Raw genomic sequence first — 15238 nt, 5'->3', positions numbered from 1 at the left:
TCGTTCATGGTCCACCCTCATTTTACTTGTCAGGCCGACACACTCCCAAAGCAATGGTTCCCGAAGCTTGTGCTATGAAGGAGGCTCATACCCAGAACCATATTGTGCTGTGGCCTCAAGAGCAACCTCAAACTGCCTTGCAGCAGCTGCATGAAATGGAACACCACACTCATAGAAAAACAAGGCCCATTGCACATCCACATAATGCCTCTCCTCATCTGTCCTCATGCAGTTTTGAATTGTCTTTTGGAACCTTCCTGAACGCCTTTCATCAACTATCTCTTCGGGAGTCCTTCTAAACATAGCCTTAACTGACTTCTTGGTGTCATTTGGATTTGCCTTTGCTTTGCTAGCAGGTGCAGCCTTGAATTGAAGTGTTGATTGCCTTCTTTTGGCTGCAGTCCCAGAACTTGGCACCTTGACTTGGGACTGGGCAGCAGCCCCAGAACTTGCCACACTAGCGACTTGGGACTGGGCAGCAGTCCCTGAATTTGCCGCTTCTTGTCCCACCTCCACCACATCTTCTTCTTCCTGTACTTCCTCAGCATTCTCCTCCTCCCCTAGGAACAATGGTCTCCTCCTCTTGTTTGCATCCAAGTAGTCTTTCATCTTTTTCTTTAATGCAGGGCTTGATTCTGGACAGTTAACCACATCTCCAAAGCCACCAGCTAGATGTTGCTTAAACCTTTTAATTCCACCTGGAACCTTCTTGTCACATAGCTTACATGTCACCTTATCTCGATCCTTAGGGTCTGCCCAGTACCCATACTCCCAGCCCGGATCATTTGACTTTGCTGGTCTTCGTTTTGGATCAGTCTTGGGATCATACTCTGCTGCCACAGAAGCTGGACTCTCCATTGTGTTGTTAGCTTGATGGCTGCAGTGTAAATAGAACTTTAAAAAGCTAATCGGCAGTACTTTGTTTATTGATTAGCTAGAGCTAGCACAGCACAAAGTACTGCCTTAAGAACAGAGCATGTGATGTTGCTTTGTGCTGCCTTAAGAATAGAGCAAAGAAGAGGGCAGTAGGGCACTGGAAATTACCTAGCCATAGGAGAGGGCTCGCGTCGTGGACCAGCAGGGCCGTCGGGGACCAGGCGAGCAGCAGAGAAATCCCGGTGGACGTCACTCTCCACAGATCAGAGGGGCAGCCGTACGCAGCGGCGGGAGGAGGCGAGGGCGGAGGAGAGGTTCCCCGCGAGCGAGCGTTTGGCGAGGAAGGACTCGAGCGAGGCGAGCAGCGGGGCCGCCGAGGACAGGAGCGCGGAGTGGGACGCCGAGAGGGAGCGCTTGAGCGCGTCGGCATCGGCGAGGAGGGAGCGGAGGTCGTCGACGGCGCGGATGAAGTAGTGGAAGTGGGCGCGGCAGAGCTCCTCGATCTCGGCCTCCCGGTCCCGCACCGCGGCACTGAGCGAGGCGAGCAGCGGCTCGGGGCGGCCGCACGCGAACGCCCGGCGCACGAAGGGGCCCAGGTCCTCCCCAGCCGCGATGGCGGCGGAGAGCTGCGCGAGGTCCGCCTCGGACGGGGCGCAGGCGGACGGTCAGCTCCAGGCGCCGCCCTCTTCTCTTCCCTCCCTATCCACAGGTCAGCTCTCTTTGTTTCCCTCCCAAATTGTGTCGATTGCAAGCGGCCGGCCTCTATTTCCCGCGCCGCCCTCGGTTCCCGCTCGATTTCCCGCCGCTGGCTCGATTTCCTCCCGCCACTTGGTCTCCCGCGCGCCTCCCCTCTTTCCCGCCTGGGGCCTCACGTATGGCACCCCCCCCCTCATCCAATTGGACTCCCAGGAGACGCCTATGGACGCCTAGACGACGCCTTCGGCGCAAGGCGGACGCCATACGCAGTCGACCAAGGCGAAGCAGACGCCCAGGTTGCCAATCGCGCCTTGTCGCCTAGGCGTCGCCTAGGCGACGCCTTAAGAACAGAGGTAATAACTACTCCCTCCATCACAAATTATTAGTCATTTTTGGCGCTTTTTGTAGGTGCATAGATTTTGCTATCGCCATTGGTTTTACGTGGACAGTGATGGGAACGTCATCACGGTGCTGGTTTAAAAAAAGAAAGAAAAATACTCTCTCGCTACACACCGCCGCTATACACTCGCCGCACCGCCGCACCGTGCGGTGGAAGATGGGAGGAGAGGAGGCGGCAAGGGAAGGCCCGCGCACAGGCAGCCAAGGCCGCCCGCGCGTGGATCTTCTGCGCCAAGCTCCCACGCCGTGTTGAATTAACACGGCAGTGATGGAGCACTTGCAATAATAATGATGAATTTTATAGTTGTTGAGGGAGTAGCTAGCTAGTTGTTTAGCTTGAATTTTTAGGAATAGCCTCCGGAGACAGGGATACGTAACCGCTTGCCAATTTGTTTAAAATAAATCAGCTGCGTGATTCTGCTGTGATATCACCGTTGGGTCAATGAAAATATGGTGTCATGAATCTTAATAGACAGTCTCACAGCATCCACGAGATGACTTGAAGATTATATTTACAGCGGATAATCATCATTTCAGTCATTTGATAGTAAGCTTAAGTTAATTAATCTGTTAGTAAGCTTAAGTTATTTAATTAATTTGCGGGATGTGTAGTAAAATGTGGATGAAGTACTTTCTTGCTGGTAACAAATAGTTGGGACCCCTTGCATGCTAAAGATATCTAAGGACAAGGTATCATCCAATGTGTCAAGGTATCTACTATTCATCTTCTTGCTTATATATAGCAGGGTTGATCTTATTGTAAGAGGCACATTTTATTTAGGGAGTGCTTGGTTTCATGATCTTATTTTAAGCAATGTTACATCGAATATTTTGATGCTTAATTAGGAAGATTAAATATAAAATAATTATAAAACTAACTGCATAAACATGGGCTTAATCTATTATGCCTAATTAATCTATAATTAGCACATGTGTATTGTAGCTTCATAGGCTAATCATAGACAAATTAAACTTAATAGATTCATCTCGCGAAAAAACCTAAGGTTATAGAATGGGAAAAAAAGTTCTTTTTACCTCCCTGGAAAATGAGCCAAGTCCATGTTTTCATCCTGGACTCAAAAACTGGCTATTTGTGCTCCTCGATGTCGCAATACCGGACACATGTCCTCCATGGCTGGTTTCTCTTAGTGCTTTTCCTCCTTTTCTTTTATGTTTATTTTGGATGAAATTTTGAAAAATCTTAGTAAATCACAAAAAATCATAAAATAAAAAAATACAATTTTGTTGGACTCCACGTGAGTAAATCTATGTAGTAAACATATAATATAATATATAATTTAGTAAAAGTTGTTTTTAATTACTTTTAGATATATATTTTTTGTAATTAACTCATAGCTACATTTTCTGTTGTCCATTTATGATGAAATTTTTATGTTGATGTAATCATTATATGATTGGCTATAGTAAAAATTTCATGCTCATTGAATTATGCATGCCTGAGTATAGATTTAGGAGTTTAATTCAAAGTTGTATCAAAGTCTTCAGTTGCTCAAACATACATGATCCAATGAACATGAAATTTTTACTACAGCTCAAGCATATAATGATTAGCCTATCATAGAAATTTTACCATAATTGGACCTCGAGATAGCACCGACATCTATCATGGAACATGGTTTTTGGATTTAATTTAAGTATTAGTTTAATTAATCTATAATTCAATGTATTTTTTGAATTAAAAGCTAATTAGGTTTTTTAAGCTACGTGTGTGTCGCACGTGTGTCTATGCTAGTAAAATAATTAATATGATCTTCTTAATATAGATGTGTAGAGATTGATTAGATCAATATGTAACTGATATATGGGATAAAATTTACTTTGCTAAAATGCTCCATATTTTGAAGGTACGTCCTTGTTCTATAGGATTTGTTATCCTTATGTTTCTTTTGTTCATCAATGCAGATTTCAAGATCTTTCTTTTAACTAACCGCATTGATCATCCTAATTTCTAAATCGCAATGATTAAAAGCCCCTACTCTTTACCCTCCTCCTCGTGCTTTATGGGGGCAAAAGGGACATCTGGCACATAGCTAAACCTTTAGCTATTTTGTAAAAAGATTCTTCAGTTTTCTTAAATTTACAACTAAATTCAATTCATCCCGACAGTATAGCACCCACGTTCATATATTTTTCACGTAGGATCTCGAACTAATGTTATTTTAACACAAACAAACACAAATTTGATAATCCTCAGGTATTTACAAAAATCCCCTCCGAGGAAACTTTTCCAATACCCCCTCGTAGCCCCACAACCCTAACCTTTGGTTATTTTGCAAAATGGGCCCTCAAGTTTTCCGTTGCCCTCCTCCCCATTCTTCACGCAGGCAAAGGAGACATGTGGCGCGCAGCCAAGCATTTGGCTGTTTTGCCAAAACGTTCTCTGGTTTTCTAAAAATTACAACTAAACTCTGCTCGTCCCGATGATACAGCACCTATGTTTATATATTTTTCACGCAAAACCTCGAACTAATATTTATATTGACACAAAGAAAAGAAATTCGATAATGCTCAATCTTTACAAATGCCCCCTATGAGGCACTTTTTCAATAAGCCCCCTCGCGGCCCCCACCCTAATCTTTGGCTATTTTGCAAATAGACCCTCAAGTTTTTCTTTGCCCTTCTCCCGGCGCTTCATGCACGCCAAGGGGCATGTGGCGCACAGCAAGCCTTTGGCTGTTTTGCAAAAAGGTTCTTTGGTTTTCTAAAAATCACAACTAAACTCAGCTCATCCCGACTACGTTCATATATTTTTCACATAGAAATTCAAACTAATGTTTATTTAGATACAAAGAAAAGAAATTCGATAATGCTTGAGTCTTTATAAAAATGATCTGGCAGGCACTTTTCCAATAACCCCCCTCACGGCCTCAATCCTAACCTTTGGCTATTTTGAATGTAGGCCCTGTAGTTTTCTAATAATTACACTAAATCTAGCAGGTGACGCGACGACTGTGCTGCCTGCTGCAAGGCACAGATGTTCCAGTGTTTAGACTGTCTCCAACAAAGTTGGCATACCAAGACCCATACCACCAGAGCTGGCGACGTGGCGGCCACGTGGTTGCTCTCAGCTAGCATTGAGGGGGGCTCCGCCTCGCCGCCCTAGATCCGCGCCGCGCCCCCACCGCCGCCCTGGATCTCCGATTGCTGCTGCTCGGCCCCTTCCGCCGCCTAAGCAGGCATCGTGGATGGGGAGGGCGAGCTCGATCGTCGTCGAAGGCCTGCCCGCGGGTAGGCGGATCCGCAACATCAGGGTGGGGAGGGGATTTGGGTTCTCCTGATCTCCCTTCACTGTTGGAGAAGGATAAATTTAGGTGAGAATGCTTTCAGTGTGCATGACCCAAGCAAAGATGTTAGATTTGTGTTCTCATTGTTGGAGACAACGAAGGCCATCTCCCCGCGGGCCAAAACGCAGCTAGGGCCTAGGGCCACAAGCAGAAAAATCCGCAATCCGACGAACGCTTCACGCTGACCACACCCACACCACACGGCCAGACCATTCATCCTATCTGACACCCACACGGCCCCACTCACCAGAGACTAGTGCGGAGCAGAGTGAGCGACGCGCCCAGCAGAGCCGAGCCCGCCATGGCGCCCCCGCCGCTGCCTCTCTTCTCCCCGTCCCCGAAGCCCCCGCCTCCGCCGCCATGGCTGCACGGCCCCTCCACGCAAAACCACAACCCCTCCCCCAGCCCCGCGGCGCCCCCGCCCCCCGCCGAGGCAGCTCCTCCCAACAAGCCCCGCCACCACGGCCCCAAGCCGGCACCGGCGAGAAACACCGGTGGCAAGGCGGCCGCCAAGCCCCTCACCGCCGGCGTCCCCGGCGGACGCACCCGCCGTGCTGTCCTCGGCATCATCCGCCGCGTCCGCTCCCTCGAGCTCTCCGACCCGCCGAGACCCGTCCCCGCCAGCAACGACGCCGCCGCCGCCGTCCCATTCCACCTCCCGATCCAGCCGCGGGAGCAGGGCCGGGAAGCGGTGGAGAAGGGGAAGCCGCGGGCGGTGCCGTGGGCGGCGGCGAGGGACGAGGGCCTCAAGCTCGCGCTGCGGCGTGAGAAGAAGGCGAGGGAGCCCACGCGCGCGGAGACGGAGCTGGCGGCCGGCGAGCTGGACCGGCTGCGGCATGTGGCGCGCGGGATGGGCAGGTGGGCGCGGGCCAAGAAGGCCGGGGTCACCGAGGAGGTGGTGGACGACCTGCGCCGGGAGTGGGCTAGGGGCGAGGAGCTCGCCGCCGTGCGCATCGTCGAGCCGCTGTGCCGGAACATGGACCGCGCCAGGGAGATTCTGGAGGTGAGACAGACCATGGAAACCATTGCCACATTGTAGGATTTTCCGCTAAGTACTTTGAGAGTTGAACTTGAGCTTCGATCAGAGCAATGTGGCTAGAAGGTATGTTGCGGATTTTCGTTTTCCCTGCAAATTGGAGAGGTGACTTTGGTGCATGTAGTGCCACATTGGTGCTGCAAGAGCATAATTGATGCCGTGCTCACTTCTGTAAAGAACTTCAAACTGGCAGGTGCAGATGTAGTTGAGGGTGTGGATGGGGGAGGGTGTGTAAATTGATGCCAAGGAATATATAACATGGCAATGCCGGTGCTAATTGATTGTAGAGCCATAGTGAGCTGCAATTATGGTGGACTAACAATCAGTAATTTGTTAATTGTACTGAACTGTTGGCAACAGGTGATAATTACAGCGAGTATTCCATTCTATGCTAACTCGTTCCTTTAAGTCTGAATTAGTTACTTTTAGTTGAGTTTGCTCTCTTCATGTTTTTCTTTAGATTATGTTGTTTACTCCATCCATGGTTTTTGGGGCTTAAAACTGTCATGTGTGCCTTGTGGTGTCAATCTGTCATAGTCTGTTTACAAAGAAAGATTATTTTGGTGCCAACCATAATTATTTCTAGCACTTTTAGTTTTATGATTATTCAGTTGTTGGTCTTAAATTCAAAATTATGATTCTCTTTGATGGGTTACCTTTTTCCTCAGATAAAAACAGGAGGCTTAGTAGTTTGGACAAAAGGAGACATACATTTTGTTTACAGAGGAAGCAATTATCAGCAAAACACAAATCATAGTCACTATTTTGTGAGTGATGCTCAAAATATGAAACACAATGTTCCTACAACCCAGCTTGAATATGGTAACGAAGGTGAAATGCTAACCAATGCTAATAGCAAAGCAGATGATGCTTTCCAAGAAAAGTATCAAAGCATTTGTGGTCAGAATGACGAAGAACCTGTCAAGGGAACTCTCTATGAGAGAGAAGTCAACAGATTATTGGACAGTTTGGGCCCTCGATTTGTTGATTGGTGGTGGAACACACCATTGCCTGTGGATGCTGATCTACTCCCGGAGTTTGTTCCGGGCTTTAAGACTCCGTTTAGGCAGTGCCCTCCTGGTGTGAGACCAACACTAGCAGATGAGGAGCTGACATACTTGCGCAAACTTGCACAGCCTTTGCCGACACATTTTGCCCTTGGTGAGTATGTATTTAGTTGCCAGATGCATCTTTGTCAAGTATATGATTAAATTGTTCCTATATGTGTGCTTTCTTTATGGACATAAAGTGTTAAGCATTTCTGTAGTTTGTAGTCTCACCATCTTATTCATGTTTCACCTTCTGTGCGCTCACTTGACAATTGTGTTTAACCAGTTCTGTTGTCTATATTCACCATCTTATGAGGCCCACCACCTTAGGCTACCTTATGAACGAGGAAATTATAATTTTGCCTATCTTTGGCAGGTAGAAATACAAGACTGCAGGGTTTGGCTGCTGCTATACTGAAGCTTTGGGAAAAAAGCCTTATAGCGAAAATTGCGGTGAAAGTGGGTATCCAAAATACAAACAATGAACAAATGGCATGGAACCTTAAGGCAAGTATCATTTCTGATGATATCTTGTACTAAGATATGGGTAGCATTTGTGTTGTTTTGTGCATTGTAATCATTCCATTTAAGTAGAAAAATCCAAGAATGTTGCCAGTTACCTCCTTTGTTTGGTATGAAGCTTGGTTTACCTTGCATTACTACTTGTTTGTTAACACTAATGTGCTAAATCCAGCTTTTGTCCTATCAAAGGTCTGTTGATCTAGAGTACATACCGAATTGGAGTAACCATGAATCCTTAGTTTCTTACTGCAAGTTTACATGGTTTTTATTCAGAAATTTGTTTCTCTGTGCTGATATTTGGTCCTTCATTTGTATCTTCATGTGTAACACTGAAGCTCCTCAGTGCAGCATCTTACAGGAGGCACTGTAATATTGAGAAACAAGGATTTTATTATTCTATATAGAGGCAAGGATTTTCTTCCTGGTGGAGTTGCTCAAACTGTAATTCAACGAGAGGCTCAGGTACATGATGAACAAGTGAAGGAAGAAGAAGCTCGACTGAAAGCAGTTGACTCTCTTCAGATGGTCGGTGGATTGTCATCAGAAGAAAGTTCTGTAGGAACTTTCAGGGAGTATCAGAACTTCCAAGCTGACCATGTGCATGGAAATACTGAAAACTCCAACACCATCATTGAACTAGAGGCTGAGAAGCATAGATTGGAAAAGGAACTGAAAGACCAAGAATGGAAGCTTTCCATTGTATGTTGATGGGAAGCATCTCATGCTCTCTTTTGAAGTCCTTAACTTCTAATGACATTTAATTGTAATCTAACTCTGTTATTTTCTGCAGCTTAACAAGAAGATTGAAAGATCCAACCAGGCACTGGCAAAGCTTCACAATTCTTGGAGCCCTTTAGAGGAGTCCGCAGACAAAGAACTCTTGACAGAAGAGGAAAAGGCGATGTTCCGCATGATTGGCCGTAAAATGGATGGTCTTGTTCTTCTAGGTACAACTATCTATATGTGCTCTTATACCGTTACCAATGACCACCAACAGCCATCTTAGCTTTCTATAATTATTGAATCTATGTATCATTTGTTTTCCCTGCAGGAAGGCGTGGCATCTTTGATGGTGTAATTGAAGAGATTCATCAACACTGGAAACATAAAGAGGTTGTGAAAGTAATTACGAAGCAGAATCAAGCCCGCCAAATCATGTACACAGCAAATCTGCTCGAGGTTGAAACAGGTGGTATCCTAATAGCTGTAGAAAAGCTTCCGACCAGCCATTCCATAATACTTTACCGTGGGAAAAACTATCACCGCCCAGAAAAATCATCATCCAGTAATCTTCTAACAAAAAGAGAAGCACTGCGCAGATCAATTGAGGTCCAACGACGAGGGGTACAAATCAGCATATAACCATTCGTCCACTAGAACTTCCATTTTATTAACTATTTCTAGCTATCTCACACCCTTTCATTATGCAGTCAATGAAATACTTTGCTCGGGAAAGACAAAAGTCCATTTTGGAACTGAAAAGGAGACTGGTCAGTATGCAATAGTTCATATGTTTTGTAGCTAGGAATTAATGCTCACTGTCCACTTCTTATACTTATGCAGCTGGAAATTGTTCTCCTGATTAATTTTTTTTATCCTATTGCTGTAGAGATATGTGGCAAGGCAAATCAAGTATCGAACCCCAAGATCATGAGGGACTTGAATTTTTTTTAATTCTGAACAATTACCTGCAGCTTTCATTTGGGATGGCTGTGTAAAGCCCTGAATGAACAATGCTGAAACTTGAAAGTGTATAGCTGTATAATTGTCTGTTGTTGTACATATGTGCCACTGCCACTTAACACGAGAAAATAGATTGTCCCAACAGCATGGCCCCAGATGTACGTACTCACAACATTTCATGAAAATAATTGAAATTTCTTCAATTTATGTACAGTTTGCGCTGAGGCCTAGAGATATTGAAAAGTGTTGCATGGTTCTTCACTTTTGTTGCATGCTAGAGAAAGGATGCTGATTAACCAGGAAATCACCCTTGATGGTAAGAAACTTATAAGGCACACAACTAGTCATCACTTGGTAGACCGTTGGTTGTTAATAATGGAGGTTGCTCAAACAATATCATGGCTGCTTGGGAGGCGGAGGGGAGAGCTTCTCGGGTTTGGCCTTGAGCTCCCCCTTGGGCCTCTGTGGCGCGTTCTTGGGGTTGGTGAACCAGGTGGTGTAGAGGAACTGCTTGTGTGGGCCGTCGTGGTCGCAGATGAGCCTGAGCTTTTGGCGCTCCCTCATCCACCGCAGCATGATCTTCATCTGCCGCTTGCTCGTCAGTCCCATAAGGCCAACATCCTGAAGACGAGAGAGCAAATATCAATCTCACCATCTTTTCTTTTCAGAGGAAACATTTTCTTTTCAGAGGAAACATTCTGTCGAACAGGTTTCGTGCGTGGGTGACGACGGAAAGGGTTAACGACTCCCTGGGCAATCACATGTACCTTGACATGGTCCCAGACGTCGGAGATGGTGAGCGGTCCGTGCTCCCTGACGACATCGAAGATTGCGCGCGTGATGGACTGCGTCTGCTCCGGCGGCGTTGTCAGCTCGATCGGCGCCATCTTTGGCTTCCCCTTCTTCGCCGCCCACCGCGCTGCCGTCGCGAACATAGCCGATTAGCTGCTGCTTCAGAGCAGTGGTCAGTGGACTATAAAATTCATGAACCAACGGATACGAAAATTTGACACCACGGTCAGTGGACTATAAAATTCATGAACCAACGGATACGAAAATTTGACACCACCACACCACGGAGAACCGAGGGATACAATCGCCTGTAACAAATATTATCACACACCTTAGAGTGCTGGTTAGAGTCGGTGGCAGCAGCAGCAGTGAGGTGCAGAATCCAGGGAGCGGCGGTGGGTTAGATCTGAAACACCAGTTGGTAGAAGACGAGATGTAAGGAGTCCGCGGCAGAATATTCACATGCGCGAATATATACAGCCACAAGTTATAGGTTTTCTTAGATTCTAGATGTTGAACGTGGATCTCCAAACACAAAGAAGAAAACTCTAAAACAAAGAAAAAAAATCAAAAACACTAAGCTTCAATGCTTCCCTTCATCCACGTTCCATCCTTGCAAAACCTTTTACGCAATACCAAACCATAATATCCAGTGGCGGATCCAGAAAAAATACATGGGGGGGGGCTGAAGTATAAGAGCAAGTCCAAGTTCATGGTATCCCATATAAGACCAACATTGAAGTTTATGAGATGGAATTATCTAAAATTCCAACTACTTCCTAATGGCAGGAGCAAAGATCACAATTGTTCACAGAAAAAATAGTTCCCCAATATGCTACTTGACGTTTTGAACCGCCAGGTTCATACCGATCATCATTCATGTCACATGATTGAATTATTCTCATGTGTAAGTCTTGCAAAGGGTAGAATAATAATCAATCATACAAGATCAAACAAGCTCAAGAAAATTACATGCTAAAATACCAGTATTCCGGCGATTCATGACAATGAACTGGAATCTGGGTTGGGCATTCCTGAAATAAATATATCCTATTTGTCAGAGACATACTAAGGTATCTGATACAAGCAGCAAATCTAAAGTGTTAAACTTTCATTACTATAAGGCCCACAACATTTCAGTTATCACTACTTCACTAGAAATAACAGAGGACATCTAGACGTGGAAGACTGGAAACACATAGAAGTAGGGATACATGTCAATAGATCAATGCTAGGATACGCAAATGCTTGCACTTGCAGGGAATGAATTCTCCGTGACGGAGCTTTCGATTTTAACTCTCAAAGTAGCATGACTTGGTAATCATTAAAGTGCACCTTTGAACCCGCGCTCGGCCTGCCGTGCCGCACTGCCGGCTGCGCCCTGCAGGCCTGCTGCCTGCCCCACTCTCCTGCGGCGGCACGGCGCTGCCCCCCGCGCGGCCGCGCCCGCGGGCCGCGGCCCCGTCCGGCCGACCAGTACTGCGGCCACCCCCCGCCCCGCTGGGGCCGAGCGGCCACTGAGCAGCCGAGCCCCGAAGCGATTCACCGGCCGAGCAGCCGCTGGCCGCCGGGAGCGGGACGCGGTAGGAGAGGGCGAGAGGCGGCCGGCCGCCGGGAGCGGGAGGAGAGGGCGAGAGAGAGGCGGAGAGACGACAGAGACAGAGACCCAAAGGCCGGCTCGGTCGGCCCGCTCGGCAGTTGTCTGGGCCGGGAAAGAAAGTTGGGCTCAAGTGGCCAGTGAACAGCCCAGTTGCGCCGGCCGCCGGAGGGACTTCGTCTTCAACTTTTTTTCATTTTTATATTAAAAAAACAAAATTTCAAAAATATATGTTGAATATGGAAATTTTTAAAAATGGATGCCTGTCGTCCCCTAATGTGCGACGGGGAGAACCTAAATGTAAAAAAATACATTTAGGTCCTGATGTCCAGGGCGCATTAAACAGTGAACTTGTAAAATTGATATAAAATCGTAAAAATATAAACTCAACTGTTCTGGATTCTATGAAATAATATCTACAACTTTTATTACATAAAGTTTTTCATTTGATCAATGTATCTAAATCAAGAAAAATAGTTCTTGTACCTAGAAACATCTGAAATAATTCATTTGGTCTAGTTATGCTAATCTAAAATTTACCAAACTTTTTTATAACTCTTAGGAAATAAAATAATGGTACTGTAAAAGTTATGGCTTCTAATACTCAGTATAGCAGTATGGATAAATAACCCATTTAAACTAGACATATTGCAAGATCTAATTTAAAAACTTATTCTAGAAATGTTTTCTGGGCCTACCAATTTTGTACAAGACTATGCTCACCATATGCAACACTCTGGCCAAAGATGACATGCATCCAAAGGATGGATCTTGAGATTTAAATAAAAGTGTATTAAACTGGTATTTAAAATAGAGCAAGATACATTGATCAAATGAACAACTTTATGTAACAAAAGTTGTAGATCTTGTTTCATAGAATTCAGAACAGTTGATTTTGTATTTTTTTATTTTTCTATGATTTTATATCGATTTTACAAGTTCACTGTTTAATGCGCCCTGGGCGCCAAGACCTAAATGTAAATTTTTTTTACATTTAGGTCCTGTCGTCCACTGGATGGGCGACAGGCACCCTGTCGCCCATTAGGGGGGCGACAGACACCCATTTTTGAAAATTTCCCTATTCGGCATATATTTTTGAAATTTTGTTTTTTTTAAAATATAAAAATGAAAAAAGCGCTTCCAGACCTGGGCCGTCTCCAGGAATTTGGGCCCAGGTGCGAAATGCAAATTGGGCTCTAATTTTTTTTAAAATATTTGGTCTAATACTACTAATTAATATTGAGCGAGTGCTTATATTTTTTTGTCTCTTCATGTACATTTTAGAACAATTTTCACTACTGCAAAAATAATTTGCAGGAATATCCTATTTTTTCTATAGGCAATCAAAATGTAACCCACTCCTATAAAGGGAGCGGGGTTACTGTAGCACCTGACCCACCCTACAAAAGTATTTTTAGGGCGGGCGGCGCCATTACCTGCTCTTGAAAATAGGGCTTGTTTTTAGAGGTGGGTGATGGTGTCACCCGCCCCCTATAAATTGATTTTTAGGGGCGGACGACGCCTCCACGCGCTCCTAAAAGCTTTCGGATTAATCTAACTACTAATTAAGTCACTATGGCTCGTATAATTATCAGATTATAGAACAAATAAAAAATTTAAGCCTTTATTGATTAATCTAACTACTAATTAAACCTACATCTAGATGTTTCAATTTTTAGTTTTTGAAAAGGAGCAACGATAAGTGATTACTTACACCTTGGTTCGAGTATTTTATAATTGACTTACTGTCAACCAATTTTTACCAAAGCACCAATCAGTTGGACGACTGATCTTCAAAATACGTGAGTACCTAACGGACGGACGTGTTGAGAGTTAGGGACGGACATACAGACCTATACCTATATCTGGCCTTGGGAGCCCACCTATTTGGGGGCCCTCTGCGAGCATCCACCTCGCACACCCTCATCAACGGGCCTGCTCCAGATGCGTCGAGGCTCAGCCGCTCAAACCCTCCTATCCTCTCTCCCACGGGCCGCGGCCCCATCCGGCCGCCCAGTACTGCGGCCACCCCCGCCCCGCTGAGGCCGAGCGGCCACCGAGTAGCCGAGCCCCGAGGCGATTCACCGGTCGAGCAGCCGCTGGCCGCCGGGAGCGGGACACGGGAGGAGAGGGGGAGAGAGAGAGTCGGAGAGACGACAGAGGCCGAGACCGAGAGAGGAGAGGCCCGCGGGGGGGGGGAGGGCGAAGGCTGGCTCGGTCGGCCCGCTCGGCTGTTGTTTGGGCCGTGAAAGAAAGTTGGGCTCAAGTGGCCAGCCGAACAGCCTAGTTGCTCCGGCCGCCGGACGGGCTTCGTTTTGGACCTCCAGACACGTCGAGGCTCAGCCGCTCAAACTCTCCTATCCTCTCTCCCATGGCAGAAAATTTTAGGGGGGGTTAAGGGGGATTTTAGGGGTTCTCCGGCGGTAGGGGTGCTTTAGCCCCGACCGTTAGATCCGCCACCGATAATATCACTCGTCTGCTTAGAAATTTAATGTTCGAACCATCAGATGTTGCCGAGGTAATTAAATCAGATACAAGGATCTCCAAGACAATGCCTCAAGAAGAAAATAACATCAAAGACGTCATCGCCGCCTCATCTATCAAATTAGAATTGGGTTTTCACCTGAAGATTCATCAAAATTTATGTAGATAGCGTATTGGCAATGCCTTCAAAAGGAAAATCGACGCAAGAAACATAGTCATTGCCGGCTATCATGTGGCTGGACTGGGATTTCTCCCTGCACTCTTCGAAGCCACCTCCACACGCCTGCGCCCATCAGGAGCACTTGCCGGCAGCCAGGCAGCGTCCGAGGCTGACTCTCCACCAGCGGGCTGCAGATGCCATTGCTACCTCCCAATCCCGCCGTCGCGCCGGCACCATGGTCGAGCCACCCCCGGATGGGAGCCAGCAGGCATGCCGCTGCCGCGAAGCGCGGTTGCGCGGGCACCCGGTAGGGAAGTGCTGGGGGTGCGCGGCCGAACTGGTGCTGGGAAAGGGCCGCGACCCGACGCCACGGTGTTGACGCGCTCCCCCAACTCCAGCCAAGGGACAACCCCAGCAAGGACGCCGCTGCCGGGACCGCAACCTCTTCCAAGGGCTAGCACTACTACAAAACAGGCCTTTGTTCCTGGCCATTTGTCCCGGCAGCCTTTGGGCCCGGGACAATAGGTGGCTTTTGTCCCGGGTCCAACGGCTAGCCGGGCCAGCGGGGGGACGGGGGCCTTTTGTCCCGGTTGGAGACACCAACCGGGACAAAATGGGAGACTTTTGTCCCGGTTGGTG

The 15238-nt window shown here is 46.8% G+C and overlaps 4 protein-coding genes across 12 annotated transcripts; 1 reads left to right on the top strand and 3 right to left on the bottom strand.

Moving 5' to 3' along the window:
• Nucleotides 1-72: 72 nt before the first annotated feature.
• On the bottom strand, nt 73-1187 carry LOC120678066. The gene is made up of 2 exons (XM_039959226.1): nt 1045-1187; nt 73-877 (listed from the first exon to the last, which is right to left on the bottom strand). Exons 1-2 carry the CDS (start codon nt 1050-1052, stop codon nt 73-75), a joined length of 813 nt encoding a protein of 270 aa, XP_039815160.1. The 5' UTR covers nt 1053-1187.
• LOC120678065 (exocyst complex component SEC15B-like) lies at nt 1140-3104 on the bottom strand. The gene is made up of 2 exons (XM_039959224.1): nt 3087-3104; nt 1140-1517 (listed from the first exon to the last, which is right to left on the bottom strand). Exons 1-2 carry the CDS (start codon nt 3102-3104, stop codon nt 1140-1142), a joined length of 396 nt encoding a protein of 131 aa, XP_039815158.1.
• A 2445-nt stretch (nt 3105-5549) lies between these two features.
• LOC120678765 (chloroplastic group IIA intron splicing facilitator CRS1, chloroplastic-like) lies at nt 5550-9779 on the top strand. Its single transcript, XM_039960097.1, has 8 exons — nt 5550-6279; nt 6981-7473; nt 7738-7868; nt 8232-8582; nt 8674-8830; nt 8935-9227; nt 9314-9373; nt 9493-9779. Exons 1-8 carry the CDS (start codon nt 5578-5580, stop codon nt 9535-9537), a joined length of 2232 nt encoding a protein of 743 aa, XP_039816031.1. The 5' UTR covers nt 5550-5577; the 3' UTR covers nt 9538-9779.
• On the bottom strand, nt 9621-11962 carry LOC120678766. Of its 9 annotated transcripts, none has more exons than XM_039960103.1 (5): nt 11694-11962; nt 11343-11392; nt 10690-10764; nt 10334-10514; nt 9621-10187 (listed from the first exon to the last, which is right to left on the bottom strand). In XM_039960103.1, the coding sequence occupies exons 4-5, from the start codon at nt 10499-10501 to the stop codon at nt 9963-9965; spliced, it is 393 nt and encodes a 130-aa protein (XP_039816037.1). In that variant the 5' UTR covers nt 10502-10514; nt 10690-10764; nt 11343-11392; nt 11694-11962; the 3' UTR covers nt 9621-9962. The 9 variants fall into 9 exon arrangements, with proteins under 9 accessions (XP_039816037.1, XP_039816035.1, XP_039816032.1 ...); XM_039960101.1 differs by having other exon boundaries at nt 11331-11392; nt 11694-11961; XM_039960098.1 differs by having other exon boundaries at nt 10334-10511; nt 11331-11392; nt 11694-11960.
• Nucleotides 11963-15238: the final 3276 nt, after the last annotated feature.

Source organism: Panicum virgatum, chromosome 6N, assembly GCF_016808335.1.
Source record: "Panicum virgatum strain AP13 chromosome 6N, P.virgatum_v5, whole genome shotgun sequence".
Lineage (NCBI taxonomy): Eukaryota > Viridiplantae > Streptophyta > Magnoliopsida > Poales > Poaceae > Panicum > Panicum virgatum.
Note: the sequence above shows the minus strand (reverse complement) of the source record. Positions and strands in the feature narration are given on the sequence as shown.

Coding starts and splice junctions, on each gene's coding strand:
- LOC120678765 (XM_039960097.1), top strand. CDS start 5,578: ATGGCGCCCCCGCCGCTGCCTCTCTTCTCCCCGTCCCCGAAGCCCCCG. Junction 6,280..6,980: donor GCGCCAGGGAGATTCTGGAG/GTGAGACAGACC, acceptor CTTTTTCCTCAG/ATAAAAACAGGAGGCTTAGT. Junction 7,474..7,737: donor GCCGACACATTTTGCCCTTG/GTGAGTATGTAT, acceptor TATCTTTGGCAG/GTAGAAATACAAGACTGCAG.
- LOC120678766 (XM_039960103.1), bottom strand. CDS start 10,501: ATGTTCGCGACGGCAGCGCGGTGGGCGGCGAAGAAGGGGAAGCCAAAG. Junction 10,188..10,333: donor ACGTCTGGGACCATGTCAAG/GTACATGTGATT, acceptor TCTCGTCTTCAG/GATGTTGGCCTTATGGGACT.